This window comes from Aotus nancymaae, unplaced genomic scaffold (assembly GCF_030222135.1).
Source record: "Aotus nancymaae isolate 86718 unplaced genomic scaffold, 86718_ANA_hifiasm-v0.15.2.pri h1tg000019l, whole genome shotgun sequence".
Taxonomy (NCBI): domain Eukaryota; kingdom Metazoa; phylum Chordata; class Mammalia; order Primates; family Aotidae; genus Aotus; species Aotus nancymaae.
Window position 1 is genome coordinate 32,995,204 of NW_026988431.1, and position 24,028 is coordinate 33,019,231.

Consider the following 24,028-nt stretch of genomic DNA (forward strand, 5'->3'; position numbering starts at 1 on the left):
AAAAACATCATACAGAATCTCAACATCCCCATGACACCAGTCCTGTGGTCTTGGACCAGTCATAATATCTTGGAGGCTGTTTCAACTTCCGTCACCACGTGTGTGGCTCGGCCTTCCCTCATCAGTGCTGTGAGGCATAAATGAGGAACCTCGTGTGGAGAGACCCACACAGAGCTGAGCACTTGGTGAGCACCCGGAAATGCCAACATAGGGGGGCAGCTTTCTCTCTCATGTCTCCAGTTTCCACAGATGCAGGAACTTCTGCTCTACTCACTGGGATGGACAAGGGTAGGAGAAACCCCTCCCGGTTTCTTTCCCACATACTACCTTCTCCTTCTCACAGAAGGAGCCAAGCAGAGGGGTGGGCCTGCAGCACTCCCAGGGCCACGGTGCACCTGAAGGAGGCCTGCTGATCCAGAATGCAGTGCGGCTCTTTCTCTCAGACCCTCCCCGCCCCTGTGGCTGAGTTTGGAGCCTGGCTAGAGGGCACTCCTGAGCATCTTCAGAGGCTATCATTTTCCCTACAGAGGCCTCCAGAGATTAAGAGACTTACCCTCAGCTCCATGGAAGAAAGTGGTGAACACAAGCCGAGGTTGTCTGTCTGCCCTAATCTTGGGCTCTCACCACTGCCTTCGCTACCTCCACAGCCTTGCCCCAGACAAGAGAAGAGGCACGGTCTGAGCAGAGATGGGGGGTGAGCATTAACACAGCACTTGTGGGACCCAGCAAGAGAATAAAGGTGCAGAGCTGGAAGAAATGGTCTACAAAGTGCCGCAAAAACACAACGCTCATCTCACACCTCAGTAACATCTCCAGAGAAGGCAGAACCCCAGCCAGGGAAAGGCAAAGGCGGTGAAGGCTCCTTTCCCTTTCCTCCTGGCTTTTTACTACAGGAATAAAGGTGTGTGGGAGTGGGTGGGGCATGGCATCTAGAAGGAGCAAGATACCTTTGCTTTTTCTTGGAAGCCAGCATTCCAAGAGTTTTTCCAGGCAGACTCTGAGTGTGCCTGTGTGAGGTCCCGCACACTCAGAGTCTGCTTTGCAAACCCAGCCCTGCGCACAAGATCAGGATCTGGATTCTGGGATGCTGGAGGGGCCCCCACTTTGGCCTCAAGTGCCGGTTGTTCCTCTAATCCAGCCCTAACAGGAAGCCTATGCCTTAGGCATTCATAGGCCCTGTCACCACAGATAGAGCAAGGCTTTTTTTTTTTTCAATTATTATTGTACTTTAGATTCTGGGCTACATGTGCAGATCATGCAAGATTATTGCATAGGTACATTCATGGCAAGATGGTTTGCTGCCTCCATCCCCCCATCACCTGTATCTGACATTTCTCCCCACGTTATCCCTCCACACCGTCCCTCCCACTATCCCTCCCCTAGCCCCCCGCAACGGACCCCAGGTGTGATGCTCCCCTCTCTTTGATCACCCATGACTGGCCACAGTGTTTATTCTCTACTGGAAAGAACCTGGAGGAGAAAAGAGGTGAGTGGTCTCCCTTCAACGTCCCACAGTTAACAATTTAATGACAAAACAAGGCGTAAAATAAAACCTTGCTCAAACTCTAGCTTTCTCCTGATATCTCTACTATCCCAATGAAATATCTTAGGGGAAGGAGGACCACCCTCTCCAAATCAAATAGGGAAAGAGATGTCAAATCAGAAAGCCTAAAGGAAGCTGCAGGGTGTCGCTGGAGCCTCAAGAAATCTGAGTTAGAGAAGGGCTACACCGGTGGCCCCAGCCCACTCACCCGAGGATGCCAGCTCACCTGAGCCCTGGCCAGGGGGCTGGGCGTTCTCCTCCGAGGTCTCTGTGTCAGACCAGTCCCAGTCAACCTCGGGCTGGGGCACCATTCTGGAAGGAACTTTCGGGGGCTGTAGAGATACACGCTGTACACGGTCTCCCTCTGAGTCCTCTTCAGAACTGAATGGGGAGGTGCTGCCACAAGGAGAAGAAATGAGGGATGCATGGGCCAGAAAGAAAACTTCAAAACCCAAACTTCACCGTGTTGCAAGCTGGTTTGCTTTGCTCAGGGCCAGCCCTGCTCCCTCCCTCAGGCACAGAAGACAGCCAGGAGACCCCTGGAGTGCAGCAGCCAACCAGCTTCTCCCTTAGTAGAGCCCTGCCTGTCTGAGGATGCAGCCCCTCCGGAGTGGGAATGGGCTTGGGATAGAGGATAGGTAAGGGGAGGGTGGGTTTGTCTTGGCTGGAAGCACAAGTTCTCAAGTCTCTTCTCCAGAGCTCACACTGGACCCCACCTGAGGCACCTTCTAGTCACATGTGTCTTCCCCTTTCCTATCTAGAGAAGCCCAGAGGGAGCCCAGAACAGAGCTGCCTGAAGCCAGGAGCCACCACCACAGGTGGGGTGAGAGGGCAGAGTCTGGGGCTCACCTCATCCCAGGCCCCGAGGAAGGAGGGGTGCTGGAGGGTCCATGCACTCTGGGGCGTGGAGTGGGGGTGGACACCTGGGTCAGGGTGGAGCCATGGCTGCCATGGCTCTGATGAGTTGGTGGGGGTGGCTCTGCCGGCTTGGATGGCAAGGCCACCTGCAGGGTCCTGGTCTTTGGCTGGGCCTCTCTGGTGACCAGTGTGCTCTGCTGGTTTTTGACTGGAAACACAGAAAGGAATGACTTTTGCAGTACAGCCATGCTGGGTTTCAAGCCTAAGAGGAGGAAGAAAGCGGCTCCAATACCCTGAAAATGGACAACCACTCCCTCTCAGTGTGCTGTGACAACCACAGCAGATTTCATGATTGCTGCCAAATTAGGTATTCTGCTGCTGGCTAGATTCGAGGCTGGGACCACAGTTCCACACTTTCCTCAGAGACCAGCTGGGCACGGGTGTTCCAGGGTCATACTGTCATTACAGAAGACCAGGAGGAATCCGCAGGTCTGAAGAGGGGCTCAGCAGTCCTAGAAACGGACTTCACCAAGGCCACTACCCTCTCTCCCAACCCACGCTACAGCCGCTCCAGTGCAGGCAGCCCTGCAGGAAGACCCTACTGCCACCAGAGGTCGCTGCAGGACTGCAGGAACTATCAAAGATCCGCTCAAACCTCCTAAACGTGGCCTGGGGCAAGGCAGTACCGAGACAGGCAATTGGACACAGCCACTTTGTTTTCCAAATTGCATCAAGACCCATTGCCGGGAAGAGGGATCCCGGATTTTGCATGGAAAGAGAAGAGAGAGAGTGCATCACAGGGAGTCAGGCAAGTGTGGTTTCAGTCACAACGTAAAATGAGTTTCTTACAGTAGTTCAAGGTCAAAAAATGTTTGAATACAGTTGACTCTTGAACAACATGGGTTTGAACAGCACGGGTCCACTTATATGTGGATTTCCTTCCAACTCTGCCACTCCTGAGACAGCAGGAGCAACCCTTCCACTTCCTCCTCCTCCCCCTCAGCCTACTCAACACAAAGATGAGGTCAAGGTGAAGATAAAGACAAGGATGAAGTCCTTTATGATGATCCACTTCCTCTTAATGAATAGTAAACATATTTGCTCTTCCTTGTGATTTTCTTAATAACAAGTTCTTTTCTCTAGCTTACTTTATTGTAATATAACATAGAATACATATAACATATAAAACATGTGTAAATAGTCCATGTTATCAGTAAGACTGCTCATCAACAGTAGACTATGAGTAATTAAGTTTTGGGGCAGTCAAAAATTACATGCAAATTTTAAACTGCATGGGGGGTTGGTGTCCCTGACCCCTGCATCGGTCAAGGGCCAGCTGTGTACTGCTCTCAGATAATGTGTCTACTGAGAAGTGGAGGTGCCAAGAAAGAGTAAACTGAAGAGAAGGGGCAGACAAAGACAAGCCTGCTGGCGGATAACAGCAATAGCTTCCCATCACTGTGCACCAGATACCAAGAAAAGCACTTTACATACAGCCACTTGGCCCCCGAGCATCTTCAGAGGCTATCATTTTCCCTACAGAGGCCTCCAGAGATTGAGACTTGCCCTCAGCTCCACGGAAGAAAGTGGTGAACACAAACTGAGGTTGTCTGTCTGCCCCAATCTTGGGCTCTCACCACTGCCTTCGCTACCTCCACAGCCTTGCCCCAGACAAGAGAAGAGGCACGGTCTGAGCAGAGATGGGGGGTGAGCATTAACACAGCACTTGTGGGACCCAGCAAGAGAATAAAGGTGCAGAGCTGGAAGAAATGGTCTACAAAGTGCCGCAAAAACACAACGCTCATCTCACACCTCAGTAACATCTCCAGAGAAGGCAGAACCCCAGCCAGGGAAAGGCAAAGGCGGTGAAGGCTCCTTTCCCTTTCCTCCTGGCTTTTTACTACAGGAATAAAGGTGTGTGGGAGTGGGTGGGGCATGGCATCTAGAAGGAGCAAGATACCTTTGCTTTTTCTTGGAAGCCAGCATTCCAAGAGTTTTTCCAGGCAGACTCTGAGTGTGCCTGTGTGAGGTCCCGCACACTCAGAGTCTGCTTTGCAAACCCAGCCCTGCGCACAAGATCAGGATCTGGATTCTGGGATGCTGGAGGGGCCCCCACTTTGGCCTCAAGTGCCAGTTGTTCCTCTAATCCAGCCCTAACAGGAAGCCTATGCCTTAGGCATTCATAGGCCCTGTCACCACAGATAGAGCAAGGCTTTTTTTTTTTTCAATTATTATTGTACTTTAGATTCTGGGCTACATGTGCAGATCATGCAAGATTATTGCATAGGTACATTCATGGCAAGATGGTTTGCTGCCTCCATCCCCCCATCACCTGTATCTGACATTTCTCCCCACGTTATCCCTCCACACCGTCCCTCCCACTATCCCTCCCCTAGCCCCCCGCAACGGACCCCAGGTGTGATGCTCCCCTCTCTTTGATCACCCATGACTGGCCACAGTGTTTATTCTCTACTGGAAAGAACCTGGAGGAGAAAAGAGGTGAGTGGTCTCCCTTCAACGTCCCACAGTTAACAATTTAATGACAAAACAAGGCGTAAAATAAAACCTTGCTCAAACTCTAGCTTTCTCCTGATATCTCTACTATCCCAATGAAATATCTTAGGGGAAGGAGGACCACCCTCTCCAAATCAAATAGGGAAAGAGATGTCAAATCAGAAAGCCTAAAGGAAGCTGCAGGGTGTCGCTGGAGCCTCAAGAAATCTGAGTTAGAGAAGGGCTACACCGGTGGCCCCAGCCCACTCACCCGAGGATGCCAGCTCACCTGAGCCCTGGCCAGGGGGCTGGGCGTTCTCCTCCGAGGTCTCTGTGTCAGACCAGTCCCAGTCAACCTCGGGCTGGGGCACCATTCTGGAAGGAACTTTCGGGGGCTGTAGAGATACACGCTGTACACGGTCTCCCTCTGAGTCCTCTTCAGAACTGAATGGGGAGGTGCTGCCACAAGGAGAAGAAATGAGGGATGCATGGGCCAGAAAGAAAACTTCAAAACCCAAACTTCACCGTGTTGCAAGCTGGTTTGCTTTGCTCAGGGCCAGCCCTGCTCCCTCCCTCAGGCACAGAAGACAGCCAGGAGACCCCTGGAGTGCAGCAGCCAACCAGCTTCTCCCTTAGTAGAGCCCTGCCTGTCTGAGGATGCAGCCCCTCCGGAGTGGGAATGGGCTTGGGATAGAGGATAGGTAAGGGGAGGGTGGGTTTGTCTTGGCTGGAAGCACAAGTTCTCAAGTCTCTTCTCCAGAGCTCACACTGGACCCCACCTGAGGCACCTTCTAGTCACATGTGTCTTCCCCTTTCCTATCTAGAGAAGCCCAGAGGGAGCCCAGAACAGAGCTGCCTGAAGCCAGGAGCCACCACCACAGGTGGGGTGAGAGGGCAGAGTCTGGGGCTCACCTCATCCCAGGCCCCGAGGAAGGAGGGGTGCTGGAGGGTCCATGCACTCTGGGGCGTGGAGTGGGGGTGGACACCTGGGTCAGGGTGGAGCCATGGCTGCCATGGCTCTGATGAGTTGGTGGGGGTGGCTCTGCCGGCTTGGATGGCAAGGCCACCTGCAGGGTCCTGGTCTTTGGCTGGGCCTCTCTGGTGACCAGTGTGCTCTGCTGGTTTTTGACTGGAAACACAGAAAGGAATGACTTTTGCAGTACAGCCATGCTGGGTTTCAAGCCTAAGAGGAGGAAGAAAGCGGCTCCAATACCCTGAAAATGGACAACCACTCCCTCTCAGTGTGCTGTGACAACCACAGCAGATTTCATGATTGCTGCCAAATTAGGTATTCTGCTGCTGGCTAGATTCGAGGCTGGGACCACAGTTCCACACTTTCCTCAGAGACCAGCTGGGCACGGGTGTTCCAGGGTCATACTGTCATTACAGAAGACCAGGAGGAATCCGCAGGTCTGAAGAGGGGCTCAGCAGTCCTAGAAACGGACTTCACCAAGGCCACTACCCTCTCTCCCAACCCACGCTACAGCCGCTCCAGTGCAGGCAGCCCTGCAGGAAGACCCTACTGCCACCAGAGGTCGCTGCAGGACTGCAGGAACTATCAAAGATCCGCTCAAACCTCCTAAACGTGGCCTGGGGCAAGGCAGTACCGAGACAGGCAATTGGACACAGCCACTTTGTTTTCCAAATTGCATCAAGACCCATTGCCGGGAAGAGGGATCCCGGATTTTGCATGGAAAGAGAAGAGAGAGAGTGCATCACAGGGAGTCAGGCAAGTGTGGTTTCAGTCACAACGTAAAATGAGTTTCTTACAGTAGTTCAAGGTCAAAAAATGTTTGAATACAGTTGACTCTTGAACAACATGGGTTTGAACAGCACGGGTCCACTTATATGTGGATTTCCTTCCAACTCTGCCACTCCTGAGACAGCAGGAGCAACCCTTCCACTTCCTCCTCCTCCCCCTCAGCCTACTCAACACAAAGATGAGGTCAAGGTGAAGATAAAGACAAGGATGAAGTCCTTTATGATGATCCACTTCCTCTTAATGAATAGTAAACATATTTGCTCTTCCTTGTGATTTTCTTAATAACAAGTTCTTTTCTCTAGCTTACTTTATTGTAATATAACATAGAATACATATAACATATAAAACATGTGTAAATAGTCCATGTTATCAGTAAGACTGCTCATCAACAGTAGACTATGAGTAATTAAGTTTTGGGGCAGTCAAAAATTACATGCAAATTTTAAACTGCATGGGGGGTTGGTGTCCCTGACCCCTGCATCGGTCAAGGGCCAGCTGTGTACTGCTCTCAGATAATGTGTCTACTGAGAAGTGGAGGTGCCAAGAAAGAGTAAACTGAAGAGAAGGGGCAGACAAAGACAAGCCTGCTGGCGGATAACAGCAATAGCTTCCCATCACTGTGCACCAGATACCAAGAAAAGCACTTTACATACAGCCACTTGGCCCCCGAGCATCTTCAGAGGCTATCATTTTCCCTACAGAGGCCTCCAGAGATTGAGACTTGCCCTCAGCTCCACGGAAGAAAGTGGTGAACACAAACTGAGGTTGTCTGTCTGCCCCAATCTTGGGCTCTCACCACTGCCTTCGCTACCTCCACAGCCTTGCCCCAGACAAGAGAAGAGGCACGGTCTGAGCAGAGATGGGGGGTGAGCATTAACACAGCACTTGTGGGACCCAGCAAGAGAATAAAGGTGCAGAGCTGGAAGAAATGGTCTACAAAGTGCCGCAAAAACACAACGTTCATCTCACACCTCAGTAACATCTCCAGAGAAGGCAGAACCCCAGCCAGGGAAAGGCAAAGGCGGTGAAGGCTCCTTTCCCTTTCCTCCTGGCTTTTTATTACAGGAACAAAGGTGTGTGGGAGTGGGTGGGGCGTGGCACCTAGAAGGAGGAAGTTACCTTTGCTTTTTCTTGGAAGCCAGCATTCTGAGAGTTTTTCCATTCATCCTCCCCGGGTCCCTGTCCCCTGCCTCCTCTGAGCTCCCACTGCCCCCGTGCTTGCCTCCATCACATCACCTGGTCCTGGCTGGTTTCCCAGGTGAGGTTGGCAGGCCCTGGCACAGAGTCAACCTCAGCAAGTACTGTACTAAATGAATGAGTGGACTAATGAATGAATGAGCATTTGGCTGAATGAGCAAAAGGATGTACCTTTAAATTGGAGCATGAAAGCCAGATTAGCAACCAGGACAATCTGGTTGTCTGTCTGAGATTTCTGTGCAAGATTAAAAACTGTCCTTTTCTTAGAGACTTTAAGACCAGAAGTTTAAACTAAATATTATCATTTCCCAGGTCATCAACACATTTTTTACCATATTCTCCTGCCAAAATGACAATTCTTTTAAACACAAAGTACCTGCTTTATACTTGTCCAAGTAATTTCCATGAGCTCACAGTATTGCTATGTTAGTGTTATTTTCTTCTAATTCACATGAGGAAAAATAAACATAAGTCATAAAATGATTGGTCCCTGTAGCAACTAAAATCATCTCTCATATCCTCAGAGATGCAGGGGCCACACTGTAAAATATTTTTGCACGAAGAGCTCAGATCAGTTCTTTCTGGACACAGGAGATACAGAATTGACCTCCTTCTGGCCACATGTGTCCCCGACTGAGGAGACGAAGTGAAAGGAGCAGGGCAGCACCCTGCATGAGCAGACCCAGCCCCATTGAAGCCCTCCCCAGAGCCTCCAATTACAGAAGTCCAGGCCCTCTGGGAACCCTCTAGAAACAGGGGGCTTTCAAACCTGGGAACACAAATAACCTTGCTCTGTAAGAACAGACTCAAGGGAACTTGTCCACAGAATTCAGTGTTCCACCAGAAACACAGGGCCTTCTCTTGTCATGACCCCCAGAGCATGGACAAATGGTAAAGTAGCAGCTATGACCTGGCCCAGGGAACTAACTCTGAGCTCTGAGAATTCATCTGAGTGCAGAACTGGCCCAGCCTCTCATGACCTCCCATGGCCAGAGCAGGGGATAGCTGAGCTCTGTGGAAATTTACATTTGGTTGATATTTGCCTCCACCTGCAGCTTCAATGCTCCCAGGCCTCTGCCTGCCTCCCCGGGCTGGCATGCCTGGTGTGTAGAGCCAGAAACTGAACAGGCTGCTCTCTGTTAAAGAGACACTCAACTGTGGTCACAGCAAGCCAAGTAGCACAGAATGAAGGTGCTAAGGGAGGCAGCATGTCTGCTTAGGGACAGTTCAGGCTGACAACAGGGTCCAGCTCCAGCTCTCCTCCAACTTCCCTGAGTGACCCTGGGCAAGTGCCCCCACCCCCACCCCAGATCCTGTTTCCTCAACAGAGAACTTTGGGACTCAGTCATCTGTGAGGACTCTACCAGCTCAGACCTTCAGAGAAGTGCCCCTAATGGGGACAGAGACTATACCCTCCTCATATGCAAACAAGCCTTGGCAAGAATGGGACCCTTCCAGGTCACAGCCCTGAGCAAGCCCTCTCCCCAGTGTACCTGAAGCCTGCCTGTCTGGCTGGGACACCACAGCACCATTCTCCTCTCTCTCCTTCGCTCTGCTGGTGACTTCCTTGATGAGCTTTCCCCTCAGGCTCAGAAATTCAGAAAACTTCCGGGCCTTCTGCTCCCGCTGGACTCTCAGCAGGGATTCCAGGTGTCTGAGAGTCTGAACCGAGATTCCCTTTGCATCCTAGAGGAGACAGGAGTTCACCTTTACAGACAGAGGCTACGCTTCTCCTCCTTCCCCTAAGCCTCCCACACCTGCTGCTGCTGCTGCTGCTAGCCTGGGAGTCTGTGATCAGTGCCTGGTGCTTTTCTTGAATGAGGAGGGGGCATGAAATGAAGATCAGAGCAGGGCAAGCAGTGGCTTCAAAGTTGCTGAAAGTGCAATGGTTAAGGATTTGGGAGCCCCATCAAAATGTGAATAGCAGGATAATGCAAAGGACTTCGTCACAATTCTAACCACATCACAGCATGAGGGACTTAGTTGGAACATGCTTTTCTACCATCTGACTGAATCCTAGAATAAGAGACCATGGCTTGCTCATTTTTAAACCCCCCAATTACCATTATTATGCCAAACACACTGTCCATGGCTAACAATGTTTAAAAAACTAAACTGCAATAAACACAATCCAGGTACTCTTTCAAGACCTATTGGAAGTTGCTCGAGCTTTGGCATCTATCCAGAGCCCATGGGAGGGTCTAGGGAGGCATCTGAATCCAAGTTGAGGATTCATGTAAGGTTAGCAAGGAATGTCTTCAGCAAGTCTGAATACAGAGCCAAAGTTAGTAGTTGAAAACAAAGTAGTGAGCATTCTTACTAAAATAACCCTAGTTGTCTATTTTTTTTTCTAACTTACTCTATACAAATAGTATTTTCAATAATGTAATGCTTGGCTACTTTAATAACAGATATGTTTTTATTTAATTGGTGCTTTTAACAACAACATATGTGTTCTGGTTAAGCACAATGGCATTCAAATACTAGCTGGAGAGAGAATCCACAGACCCTTTAAAGGAACTGGATCACTGCTGCGGGCTTCCTGAGATGGTGAAAACCTGTCAGTCTGCTTGCTTTCCCAGTGGGGAGGCTCTGGTCTGGGACAAGTTCTCAGCCCTGGTCACCGGCTGCCTGATTACAGACTCGGTGCTGTTGGTGGGGTGGGGCACGGTGCGAGTGAGATGGGACTTTGGGAGTGCAGACTGCACGGAGGCAGGCTGAGGCCTGTGACTGCCGGCTCTCCCCCACTTCCCTGACAACCTGTATGATTCAGCAGAGGCGGCCAAATCCCCCTGGGAATATAACTCCATTGGACTGGGAACCACACCCTCATCCCCCAACAGCAGCTGCAGTAAGCTTCACCCAAGGAGAGACTGAATTCAGACACATCTATCCCTGGCCCCACCTGATGGTCTTCCTCTACCTGCCTGGTAGCTGAAGACAAAGGCCATAATCTCTTGGGAGCTCTACGGCCATGCCCACTGCTTGAGAAACCTGAACACTTAATCAGGTCTCCCTAGGGCAAGTATGCATCCTCCCTATAGGATCACAGCTGATGCGATCTTGAAAGCACCACCTCCTAGCTGGAGGCCAATCAACACAAAACCAGTGCACTAAACAAACAAACAAACAAAAAACACAAAACTAGGACCCTCACAGAGTCCACTTCACTCCCTACTACCTCCACCAGAGCAGGTGCTAGAATAGTATCCATGACTGCAAGACCTGAAGATGGATCACACCACAGGACTCTGCAAACACTTCCCAGTACCAGCCTGTAACTCCACTGGGTAGCTAGACCCAGAAGATCAAAAACTATTGCCACCGTTCAGCTCTCAGGAAGCCCCATTCCTAGGAGAAGGGGGAGAACACATCAAGGGAGCACCCCGTGGGACAAAAGAATCTGAACAGCAGCTCTTGAATTCCAGATCTTCCCTCTGACATAGTCTACCCAAATGAGAAGGAACCAGGAAAACAATTCTGGTAATATGACAAAACAAGGTTTTTAACACCCCCAAAAATCATACCAGCTCACCAGCAATGGATCCAAACCAAGATGAATCTCTGAATTGCCAGAAAAAGAATTCAGAAGGTCAATTATTAAGCTATTCAAGGAGGCACCAAAGAAAGGTAAAGCCCACCTTAAAGAAATCAAACACATGATACAGGATATGAAAGGAAAATTCTTCAATGAAATAGCATAAATAGAAAACAATCACAACTTCTGGAAATCAAAAACACACTTAGAGAAATGCAAAATACGCTGGAAAATCTCAGCAATAGAACTGAACAAGCAGGAGAAAGAACTTCAGAGCTCAAAGGCAAGGCTTTCAAATTAACCCAATCCATCAAAGACAAAAAAGAATTTTTAAAACATGAACAAAGTCTCCAAGAAGTTTGGGACTATGTTAAATGTCCAAACCTAAGAATAATTGGTATTCCCAAGGAAGAAGAGAAATCTAAAAGTTTGAAAACATTTTTAGCGGAATAATCAAAGAAAACTTCCCCAACCTTGCTAGCGACCCAGATATCCAAACACAAGAAGCTCAGAGAACTCCAGGGAAATTCAATGCAAAAAGATTATCACCTAGGCACATAGTCAACAGGTTATCTAAAGTCAAGATGAAGGAAAGAATCATAAGAACTGTGAGGCAGAAGCATCAGGTAACCTATAAAGAAAGACCTATCAGATTAACAACAAATTTCTCAGCAGAAACCCTACAAGCTGGAAAGGATTGGGGTCTTATTATTTAGCTCCCTTAAACAAAACAATTATCAGCCAAGAATTTTATATCCAGTGAAACTAAGCGTCATAAATGAGGAAAGATATAGTCTTTTCCAGACAAACATATGCTGAGAGAATCTGCTACTCTTCCAAGCCAGCACTACAAGAATTCTAAAAGGAGTTCTAAATCTTGAAACAAGTCCTTGAAATATACCAAAATAGAACCTGCTTAAAGCATAAATCTCACAGGACCTAGACAAGAATAACATATGAAAAAATAAAGCAAGGTATTCAGGAAACAAATAGCACAATGAATAGAATAGTACCTCACATCTCAATACTAACATTGAATGTAAAGGGCCTAAATGCTCCACTTAAAAAACACGGAATAGCAGAATAGATATGAATTCATCAACCAAGTTTCTTCTGTCTTCAGGAGACTCACTTAAACTCACATTAGGACTCACATAACTTAAGGTAAAGGGGTGGGAAATAATATTCCATGCAAATGGACACCAAAAGTGAGCAGGAATAGCTATTCTTATATCAGACAAAACAAACTTTAAAGCAACAGCAGTTTAAAAGACAAAAAGGGACATTATATAATGATAAAAGGACGAGTGCAACAGGAAGATATCACAATTCTAAATATATATGTACCTAACACTGGACCTCCCAAATTTATAATAAAATTACCACTGACCCAAGAAATGAGATAGACAGAAACACAATAATAGTAGGGGATTTTAATACTGCACTCACAGCACTAGACAGGTCATCAAGACAGAAAATCAACAAAGAAACAATGGACTTAAACTATCCTACAACAAACAGACTTAACAGATGTTTACAGAACATTCTACCCAACAACTGATAGAATATACATTCTATTCATCAGCACATGGAGCATTCTACAAGACAGACCAGATGATAGGCCACAAAACAAGTCTCAGTAAATTTAAGAAAATAGAAATTATATCAAGTACTCTCTCAGATCACAGTGGAATAAAATTGGAAATCAACTCCAAAAGAAACCCTCAAAGCCATCAAAAACATGGAAATTAAATAACCCATTCCTGAATGATCATTGGGTCAACAATGAAATCAAGATGGAAATTTAAAAATTCTTTGAACTGAACAATATAGTGACACAACCTATCAAAACCTCTGGGATACAGCAAGAGCAGTACTAAGAGGAAAGTTCATAGCAGTAAATGCCTACATCAAAGAAAGAGCACACCTGTAATCCCAGCACTTTGGGAGGCCGAGGCGGGTGGATCATGAGGTCAAGAGATCAAGACCATCCTGGTCAACATGGTGAAACCCCGTCTCTACTAAAAATACAAAAAAATTAGCTAGGCATGGTGGCGCATGCCTGTAATCCCAGCTACTCAGGAGGCTGAGGCAGGAGAATTGCTTGAACCCAGGAGGCGGAGGTTGCGGTGAGCCGAGATCGCGCCATTGCACTCCAGCCTGAGTAACAAGAACGAAACTCTGTCTCAAAAAAAAAAAAAAAGAAAAAAATAGACAATCCAGGTCACTCCTCATGGAACTGGAGAAAAAAGAATAATCCAAACCCAAGGAGACAATGGATCAGGATGGGTGACTGAGGAGCAGGCCCAGAAGCATTGGGTAGGAGCACTGGAGGTCCTAAGGACTGCAGAATGTCCTTAAATGAAGAGGGAGTTTCCCAGAGTGGGGATGCTCAGCATCACTAATTACCAGGAAAATGCAAATCAAAACCACAATGTGATACCACCTCCCTCCTACAAGAATGGCCATAAACAAAAAATCAAAAATTAATAGATGTTGGCGTGGATGTGGTGAAAAGGGAACACTTTTACACTGTTGGTGGCAATGTAAGCTAGTACAACCACTACGGAAAACAGTGTGGAGATTCCCTAAAGAACTAAAAGTAGATCTAGCCTTTGATCCAGCAATCCCACTACTGGGTATCTACCCCAAGGAAAAGAAATCATTACAAGAAAAAGATGCTTGCTCATGCACGTTTATAACAGCACAATTTGGAATTGCAAAAATATGGAACCAGCCCAAATGCCCATCAATCGACGAGCGGATAAAGAAAATGTGGTATATCTACATGCCATGGAATACTACTCAGCCATAAAAAGGAATGAAATAATGGTATCTGCAGCAACCTGGATGGAACTGGAGACTATGATTCTAAGTGAAGTAACTCAGGAATGGAAAACCAAACTCGTATGGTCTCACTCATATGTGGGAGCTAAGCTATGAGGATGCAAAGACATAAGAATGATACATTGGACTTTGCGGATTTGGGGGAAAGTGTAGTGGGTGGCAAGGGATAAAAAAAACTACACACTGGGTACAGTGTACACCGCTCAGGTGATGGGTGCACCAAAATCTCAGAAATCACCACTAAAGAACTATTCATGTCACCAAACACCACCTGTTTCCCCCCAAAAAACATTGAAATTTAAAAAATTTAAAAATCTGAAAATAAAATATACATGTGCACATGTATATACATATATATGTGATTGCTAAAAAAACTATAGGAAAATATAAGTTATTATTTCTCAAAAAAAATAATAATTGGTGTCAGGCACAGCTTTCAGTGATGCCCACACACAGCCACCTGCTGAGTGGACATGGCCATGTGTACCACAGATGATGGGCCTGGAAATGGATATTTACCCAAGGGGAGACCTGTCCATAGGCCAGATTGTGCCAATTACATTCCCTCTAGCAACAAATTTAGAGACACAAAAGGAAGTAACCAGTGAGTGGAGAACACTGAGCAGTCAGGACTTCAGGGTAGCATCACCAGTAAATAGGGCCAGTCCTGAGAAGCTGCTGGAGAAGCAGAGGAAAGATACCACATTCTAGCTGTGAAGGGAGAAAGGCATGTGGATGCCAAAGGAGCCCAGGCTGGCACAAGTGAGATGAATGAGTTCACAATGCAAAGAACAATCAACCATTTGTCTGTTTGAGAACACCTCATGTCTAAATCGTAGGTAACAGCCCTTAAAACAGTGGCCCTGAAACTCACCTTTCTTATCCCCATGCTCTCCAGCTTCTCTTCCAGGGTATCCTCCAGGATTGGTCTGAATTGCTTCAGCAAGGTGGGGTTACACCTCAGAGCTGCCAGCACCTTTTGCTGTCTATCCTGGGAGTCCTCCGGCTCTGTAGCATAAGATAATCACCCAGATCAGCCTGGGCACCTGAGCTCTCCATTCCCAGAACCCCACCGCACCTGCCGCGCCCTCATTCTGCCAAGGATCCTGGTCTCTGGCCTGTGATTCCCAAGGCCACTGACCCCTCTTGAGTGTCCATCCTTGGGTCAGAAGCTGGGGTATTTCTGCTCCTGGGTACCACTGCCTTGGGCACTCGACACACCTTCAGCATTCTCATCCCCTGCCAGTCTGGATCTCTAAAACCTGGGCTCAGTCAGTCCTACCACAGGTTAACTCAGGACTTGGGGCTTGCACTTGAGCCCTGAAAGCTTCCCTGGGCTCCCTTCTGATCTCAGATTCCAGGCCCTCTGCAATGGGTTCCAGCCTAATCCTAGCTCCACCTGATGCCCTCATCTCATTTCCACGCCAGGCTAAATTCTGGTCCAGGTGATAAATTGGTGGATCAAATAGACAGATCGCTGCTCCCTCAAGTTTACCGTCTAGATTGGGTATTCTCCCTCTAACTTCAGCATGTATCAGAATCACCTGGGCATGGGTTAAAAATGTATAGTCCCTCACCTCGCCCTCCAAAGAGTCTGATTCCATAAGTCTGGGGAAGGGCCCTAGAATCTGCATTTTAACATCATGAGATGATTCTGATGGAGGTGAGCCACAGGCCATACTTTAAGAAATACTGATCTGAGGCTAGCAAAATAAGCAATTACAATTAAATGTGGTAAGTGCTACAAAGGAGCAGTCCAAGGCGAGTCAAGGAAGGCCTCCCAGAGTGTTCTTCAAGTTCCATGTTGGGGCCTCTGTGGTAAGAGCTGGACCAAGCCCTTTGACTCACTCAGTAGACATTAACTGAACAAGTAGCATGAGTGTAATAAGGCTGGGGCTGGATGCTAAGGACACAGAAGCCCATCTCCCACCCTCTAAGGACCTCACTCACAATCAAGGGTGGTGAATCGCACCATTGGCTGCGTGTTGGAATCACCCCAGGCTGATGCCATCAGAATCTCTCAAGGTGGACCCCAACACTTCATATTTATGTTTTAAATCCTCTAGATATTTTAATCAACAGTGAAGCCTGAGAAACAATGATCGTAGGACAATTCTCCTTAACTGTGAGCCAAAGCAGCAGCATCACCTGGTAACTTGTGAGACGCAGATTCTCAGCTCCCACTCTAAACCTACTGAATCAAAAATTCTACAGGTGGGGCCCAGAAATCTGGGTTATAATAATCGCTCCCCTGCCACTCATTCACCCCCAACCCTGTGTGATTCTGCTCAATAAAGTTTGCACCTGGACATGATCCTCAACCTTGTCTACACATTGGAATCACCTGGGGAGCTTTAAATGCTGCTGATGCCTGGAACCCACCCACTCCATGTTCTGCTTTAGGTAACATGGGGGTATGAAGTGGTCCTCCAGACAGTTCAAGCTTTATAGGTGATTCTTAACGTTTAGCCAGTTGTAGACAGCCACTGGTCTCACAGTGGTTCTCAAACTTGAGCAAGAATCAGAATGCCCTGGAGAGTGTGTGAAAACAGACTGCTGGGTCCTGCCCCCAGAGTTTCCACTTCAGTTTGTCTAGGATGGGGCCTGAGAATTACAACTTTGCATTTCTAACAAATTCCCAAGTGATGCTGTTGCCTGCAGGTCTGGGATGGGAAGAGGTAGACAAACACGCACAGTATGATAAGCAATAAAACCTCCACTGTAGCAACAGGTGCACAGCCATGGGATCCCCTGACTCATCAGTCTCAGACTCCTCCTCTCTAGTATCCTGCATCCACTGTTTGAAGATGTGATTAATCCTACCTGAGGACCTTGTGTTACTCAACAGATACCTTCCTCAAAAGTGATATGCAATTCTAATTTTTACAACTATATCCGAAGGTTAAATGCCCTGGGAGGGTAGAGGGAGGTAGCAGAGGACTAACTGGTTAAATAAATTTTAGTTCATCTATCTAATGGAAGGCTGCAAAGCCCTGAAAAAAATAATGAAGCAGTTCTTTATAAAGGGATATGAAACCATTTCCCAAATAAGTTGTTAACAACATAACTAACTGCAGAACAATGTGTACAGTGTGTTCCCATTTGGGAAAAAGGAGAAGAATGGGTACACACATGTCTTACATTTGCACATATTCCCATGTAGAATTGAAGGATACATGTGAAATCATTAACAATAAAACTTCTGGAGAGGAAACTGGATAGCTGGGCAGAAGGGAGGCCTATTTCTTACTGCACACCCTTTTATACCATTCCTTTTTTTTTCAGAAGGGCATAGATTACCATCTTGAAAATAAAGAAAAACTTTACATTAAAAAATAAAACATCCCACAATGAGCTCTTTGATGGCACAATTAAAATTTGTCTGGGTGTGTCTGCTGGGAAACTTTGAAATTGTCGTATCATTGCCTTGCTCAAACAGACAGGCCCTGGTCAGTAGCTTTCCAGTCACTACTTACTCATCTGTCCTTCCTCTCCCTGACAATCCTAAGAAGAGCTCCTTGCAGTCAGGGAGCATCTCTATTTTTTTCATTTTTCTTTTGCATCCCTTGGCTGCATCTGGTTGAGAGGTCTGCGAATCAGAGTCAGTCATGGAATAGGGTGAACAAAAACAGCAGGTACCCAGTGCTCTGAAAAGGGAGCCGAGGTGGATTCCTACACATTAGTTATGCCCTGTGGGACCTGTCTGCAGGAAACTCACAACGCAGAAGAAAACAGCAAAGGCCATTTTAAGCCAACTCAGCAAGTTATCTTTCACTGCTCTGCATAGGCTCAAGTGAGAGTCAGAGGGATGGGCTGTGAATCAGAAGTCACTCCAAATCCTCACTCAGCTACCTGCTAGCTTTGTGGCTTTGGACAAGCTAATGACCCTCTCTGGGTCTGGGCTTCCCCATCACTAAACCAGCAGATTGAATGTTAGTACCTGCATGTCACATACCTGGCACACAGAAGGTGTTAAGAAGTATTATTTCAGGCTGGCTGTAGTGGCTCATGCCTGTAATCCCAGCACTTTGGGAGGCTGAGGCAAGCGGGATCGCCTGAGGACAGGAGTTCAAGACCAGCCTGGTCAACATGATAAAATACCATCTCTACTAAAAATACAAAAATTAACCAGGCATGGTGGCGCAAAAATTAGCCAGGCTGGTGGCGGGCGCCTGTAATCTCAGCTACTTGAGAGGCTGAGGCAGAAGAATCACTTGAACCAGAGAGGCAGAGGTTGCAGTGAGCCAAGATCATGTCATTGCAATCCACCCTGGGCAACAAGAGCAAAACTCCGTACAAAAAAAAAAAAAAAATATATATATATATATATATATGTGTGTGTATATATATATATATATATATATAATTTCATGTCCTTAGGTCCTTAGTTCCCTCCACTCCAGTTTCAGGTGTCCAGATACAGTTAAGTAGAGACAAATTAAACAAGGAGGAAGGCAGCAAATCTGTTTCTGCCCTGGACATCCAGGAAAGAAAGTCAGTCCCCACCTTCCTCCGGAGAGTCCTCCTCTGTGTCCGCAGCCTTTGGCACCTCGTGGATCCCTGAAGAGAAAAGGAATGGTTAGTGGCACCAGTGCCCTGGACCCCATCCCTGACTAGGAGAAAAGTACAGGACTCCAGCTGGTTATAAGCCAGAAAAAGAAAACCCTCCAGTCAGCTCGTCTTGACTGGGGAGAGGCAGGATGGAGCAGACATGGAGGGCAGAAAGATCAGAGTCCACCCACCATCTCTGCCCCTCGCTATCTGTGCAAGAGACGGCAAGTCCTTGAACCCCTCTCAGCCTCAGTTTCCCCACCTAGAAAATGAGGATAATAATATCCACCCCACATTCAATAGTAAGCCAATGTAATGAGATGATGAATCTGAAGTGGCCAAGGAAAGGTGTGGCACACGGCTGTTATTAATGGCTCTGTTCTGCCTCCATCCCTCAGGAGGTTCAGGGCCACAGGGGTCAGGCCTCTCTGAACTGGCTGTATGGCTGGGAAGGCGAGGGATAGGAGAAAATGTGAGTTTGCAATAAAAGGTAGAAGTATAGCTTAAGCCATAGGACAGGGGAGCTGGGGGTGGCAGATGAAGGGCCAAGCTTCACAAGGGGCTGTCCAAGGTCCTCTAAACAGGAGCAGTCAGTCCCCTGTGGGTTGCCATCTAACTTCAGATGCCAGCACCTACACCCCTTTACACACAGACACATGCATTTCCACACCACAGTACCCAAGAGGAGGCCGTATATCCAAATAGGACACATTCACATAAGTCTGGGGTCAACTTGCTGAACATTGGGAACAAGGTAAAGGTTGCCGGCAACGCTGAATCCTAATTTTCCTCATTCACTGCAGGCATGGTGCATTAGAAAAGCCTGCTCATGAAACCCTACTCCACCCATAATCACCCTCCTCCCCACTGCCTCCATCCCTCTACAGACAGGAGCAAGCCAGGCAAGAAGCCCTGCCAGCTTGCATGGAAAGCCTTCAGCACAAACGCTACCTGCAGCCTGTGTGTCCCAGAAGCCTGATACTACATGTCCACAGGCTGCTGTCACCAATCCTTACCCGTGAATTGACTGGGAGAGAGGGAAAAGGAGGGAGAAAAGCCAGAGACAACAGCCAAGACTACTATAAACCGCCCTGTGTAGACTTACCCTCCACCTTCCTGAGGGACAAGGTCTGGATCTGCAAAGAGGTGGAATAGAGCGGGTTACAACCAGCAGAGAACGTTGTGAGAACTCTGCTTGGAGCAGTGTGTCTGCCTAGCACACTGAGGAAGGAATGGCTACTGATTCCATGCCTCCCATTGGGAACTGGAAGGAGCTCAGATGCACCATCCCAGCCCCCTGACACATCTCTGGGGTCCATGTGAGAGAGAGAATGGCATCATGCTCCATTTTCCAAGGTGGGGAGGCAAGAATGTCCTCTCTTCAAAGAATTATAGCTCGAGGGCAGTAGTCCCATAGGAACAGAGTGGGACATGCACACAATCGTTCTATTGGTATAATTCATGGAAAACAGCCAGGGCAAGGGAGAGGCTCCCCTCCCACAGTGTGAGCCTCTGAACAGAGCACCCCGGGAGGAAGGAGTCAGACACGACCCCGGACAGGAGGCCAGATGTAGACATGCACTGAACTGTCTACTCAACCACCCTGCTCCAAGAAGTTCCTCTTCCTTCCTCCTTCATGGCTGCAGGCAGGACAGCCACAGGTGAACAATGAGACTTCACATCACAGCCGTAGCCAACATCCAGGTTTGGGCAGAGACATTCTGGACTGACAATGAATGAAGTCAAGAGCTGCTGGCAGCCAACTGTTTACAGTTTTCTTGGTTTGTATATTTGTTTGTTTCACCACATGAAACAGATAAGAAGCAGAAACTGATTTTCAGGGTAAAAGAAAAAAATAAAGCAGTTATAGAGAAAGGAACAGAGACACACAGAAGAGGAAAACTGATGACCACGTTCACGTCTCTGGTTTCAGTTTATTCCCAGACTCAGCTGCTCCCCTGGCGTGAGCTCTATGATATGCACCATCTACCCTTATGGCAAACTCCCTCTTCTGCTTAAGCTTGGGTCACTTTTTATTACCTGCGGTGGCACATACTGACATATAACTCATGTGTCCATTCTCCACTGTTGCCTTCTTTGCCTACCCCTGCTCCAGACTGCAAAACTAAGTATTTACTTTCCCAGCCTTCTTTGCAGCTGTTGCTGCCCATGCGACACAGCTTTGCCCAGTAATATAGACAAAGAGAAGTCTTGGGAAGGGGCCTTTTCATCAACCTTTTCCACCAAATATGGTTGTAGGACTGGGACTACAGTAGTCTGCTTGCAACTATGAAAGTGAAGCAGGAAACAAAAGTCATCATACTGAAGATGGTTAAAAAAAAAAAAACCCACAGGCTGTGTTCACAATGGCATACTTCTGCTGCTAACCAAGGCCAGCAGCTGTCACCTCTCTTTATTGCTGTTACAATAAAAATAAGTCCCTATTAGCCTATTCTGTTCTCTTTAGCCAGTAGGTTCCTAACTGAATCACTTGCAAACAAGACGTCTGAGTAGCATACAGCACATTGCAGCCAGCAGGGAACATGGTGGAAACTCTGCTGTGGTTTCCTCTTTAGGAAACCTCCAGACTAGAGCTCAGTGCAGAGCTGAGCGTTTGAGGCAGCGGGGTAACAGTGAAAAGTAACAAGCGAGTGGGGTAGATATGCTGCCTGGGGGGAATGTAGCTGGGAGTACAGAGAAGCACAAATAGCAAGGGGTGCAGGAAGAAGAGGCAGGGACTAGACAGTAACAGTGGGTGCTCAGCCCGGGGTAGCTGTGTGGAACCTAGTCCACGAGGTGGATGGCAGCAGAGGAAGACGCAGATTTTCCACAGACCTGGGGCTCAGGAGGGAGAGCTAAGCCTGGACTGGACAGAGAATTGTCAGCAAGAGGTAAAGAGTCACAGGGGCCAGCTTGAGGAGAAAGGTGCTAAGTGAGTGCCTTTTCATCACACTGCTTTATCTGTAACCTCATCAGAGGCTGTTCATTTATGAAAAAGATACTGGCTAAGGAATTAAGCCTGAGAACACTGTGTAAAGAACACAAGCTTTGCGTTCTTCCTGCCTGGCTAGGGTTGAATCTCATCACAGAGTGCCCCATGAGGACTTGAGCGAGGGACTTGCCTTCTCCAGCGTATTTCATCATCTGTCAAATGAAGATGGGGAGAAGGGGATGCCTACCTTGAAGTATAGCAGTGAGGCTTAAATGAGGTAATAAGCAAAGCATAAGGGAGGCACTGAGCATTTTATATGGTCTCTGCTGTTAGAGTGGCCCCTTCTGCCAGCCGCCCGTAAGGAGGTGGCACATCTTCAGCCTGGAAGGAGGCAGTTACAGCCTTATCATTTTGTGTCCTTCACGCCAGAGGACTCTTCTCTCTCCTTAAGAAGCCTCAGTAGTAAGACTAGCACTGTTGAGCCCAGAAGAATCCAAGGAGATCCTCACAGGATAGAGGCCCAAGGACACCAAGGCCTGGCTGAAAGGAGGGACAGACCTACCATCTCCTCCTGGGAGGCAATGATCTTAGCTTGTTCCTGCAGCTGGGCACGGAGGGCGCTGATCTGACGCTGGGACTGGGCAGCTGCCTTCTTCTGATCCTGAGACAGGGAGACCTGGAGCCTCTGGTTCTCCTCCTGTAGCTGGCGGGCACAGGTTGGCCGGTCGGTCAAATGTCTGCAGGGACATCTGAGTGCCCCGTGTCTGCAGGGCCAGCACCTGTAGGCATGTGCTGGACCAGGGTTTCACTTGAAGCACGGTAAAGGATTTTGAGACGTGGACAGGCTTTCTAACAAGACTACCTTCCAGTCTGGGGACATTTTTGTGCTGTGCCTGAGAAGAAGTAAGAATAGAATGCAGGCCTTTAAGACCAGGAGAGAAAGGGCTCTGTCAGACATAGCCACCCACTGAGGAACAGTCAGGTAAATTAATACCATTCGAAAATCATCAAATGGATCCTTTTAGGTGAAAACAAGAGGTGAAGAAAACGAGTTAACATGCTACTTCTGATGTAAGAGCAGAGATAAAGTGAAAATATTTATTAATACTTGCATAAAGAAACTTTAGAAGAATACAAAAGAAAGCCATAAAAGTCACCTGAGCAGTGGGTGTTGGGGACAGGTAGATGGGGACAGGTGGGAGTGAGACTCTACTCAGTGTATCTTAATGTATTTCTCCTGTTTTGGGAACAAATGTGAATTTATTTCCCATTTCAAAATGCTTCAGATAAAATAAAACCATCACATGTGAGTGATCGTGTGTCCCTACACCAGAGTGAGGAGCGTCTACCATGGGCCAGACTGATCTAAGCCTTTTCATCTTCTAAGCTTTTTGCAGGCGGAATTCTGGGGCTCTAATGAACCAGCTTCCTCCTCAACTTGCCTCCTGCTGAGGGCATTTTTACAGAAGCTGTTTGCTCTGCCCTGAGGCCCGCTGCTCTCTGTTCACCATTCTCAGTATCTGAATCCTTCTCTTTGAACTCCCACTGAACTATCGCTGAGGCCCACAGCCGCCCAGTTCTCTCCTAGGGTGGGAAAGTTTCAAAGAGCCAAAACGTGAAACCACTAGGTGATTCATCTGGTGCTTATGGCACAACCCTCCCTGGAGAGCCTAAAGGGGTCACTGCAAAGAAGACCATAGAACAAAGGATATGTTCAGTTCAGAGAAGGCCTGGAGGCCCCTGCTCCTGGCCAGGGAAGCTGCTGGATGGGCAGCTAACCTCTTCTGTGTCCTGATGGGAGCGGTAGCCAGGAGCGATATCTGCAGCAAAGTATCTGCCATCCAGTTCCAGGTGAGATAGGGGAGATGGTGGGTGAGTGGGGGGTGGAGAATACTGAATTCTGAGAGGTCACAAGAAACCAAATTCCCTGAGATCACCAGACAAGAACTACCTCTCGCTTCTCAGCCACATGCTCTTCATGCAGTTCCTTCATTTTTCTCTTCCATTCCATTTTCTGAAAAAGATTAAAAGCTTATCAATTGGGCCCTTACAGGTATTAAAACATGTTATAAAGCTATAGGAAGTTAAAAGTACTGGTTCATGGGTAGGCAGACAGAGTAGTGAAATAGAATAGAAAATCCAGACTAAAGATGGAAATAAATGGAAACTAAGGGGAGGGAGATGGATTATTGACTAATGGTGTTGGAACAAATGGCTAGCTGCCTAGAAAAAAATAGGAAGCTGGATCCTTATTTCACATCTTAAACCAAAATAAATTCTAGGTGGGTCAAAGATTTAACACAAAAA

General features: G+C 47.7%; 1 protein-coding gene across 5 annotated transcripts in view; it reads right to left on the bottom strand.

Moving 5' to 3' along the window:
- DZIP1L (DAZ interacting zinc finger protein 1 like) overlaps nt 1-24,028 on the bottom strand; it is a 56,038-nt gene that overhangs the window by 5,612 nt on the left and 26,398 nt on the right. The window contains exons 8-17 of one of the 5 annotated variants that reach the window (XM_012451145.2): nt 23,673-23,735; nt 22,284-22,424; nt 19,895-19,925; nt 18,745-18,798; nt 15,113-15,246; nt 9,347-9,539; nt 5,807-6,023; nt 5,184-5,353; nt 2,393-2,609; nt 1,770-1,939 (exon numbers count right to left, since the gene is read on the bottom strand). In XM_012451145.2, the coding sequence (XP_012306568.2) occupies nt 1,770-1,939; nt 2,393-2,609; nt 5,184-5,353; nt 5,807-6,023; nt 9,347-9,539; nt 15,113-15,246; nt 18,745-18,798; nt 19,895-19,925; nt 22,284-22,424; nt 23,673-23,735 (1,390 nt within the window). Of the gene's footprint in view, nt 1-1,769; nt 1,940-2,392; nt 2,610-5,183; nt 5,354-5,806; nt 6,024-9,346; nt 9,540-15,112; nt 15,247-18,744; nt 18,799-19,894; nt 19,926-22,283; nt 22,425-23,672; nt 23,736-24,028 lie in introns of those variants that run through there. The other 4 variants (XM_012451146.2, XM_064378728.1, XM_064378730.1 and 1 more) reach the window with 4 other exon arrangements.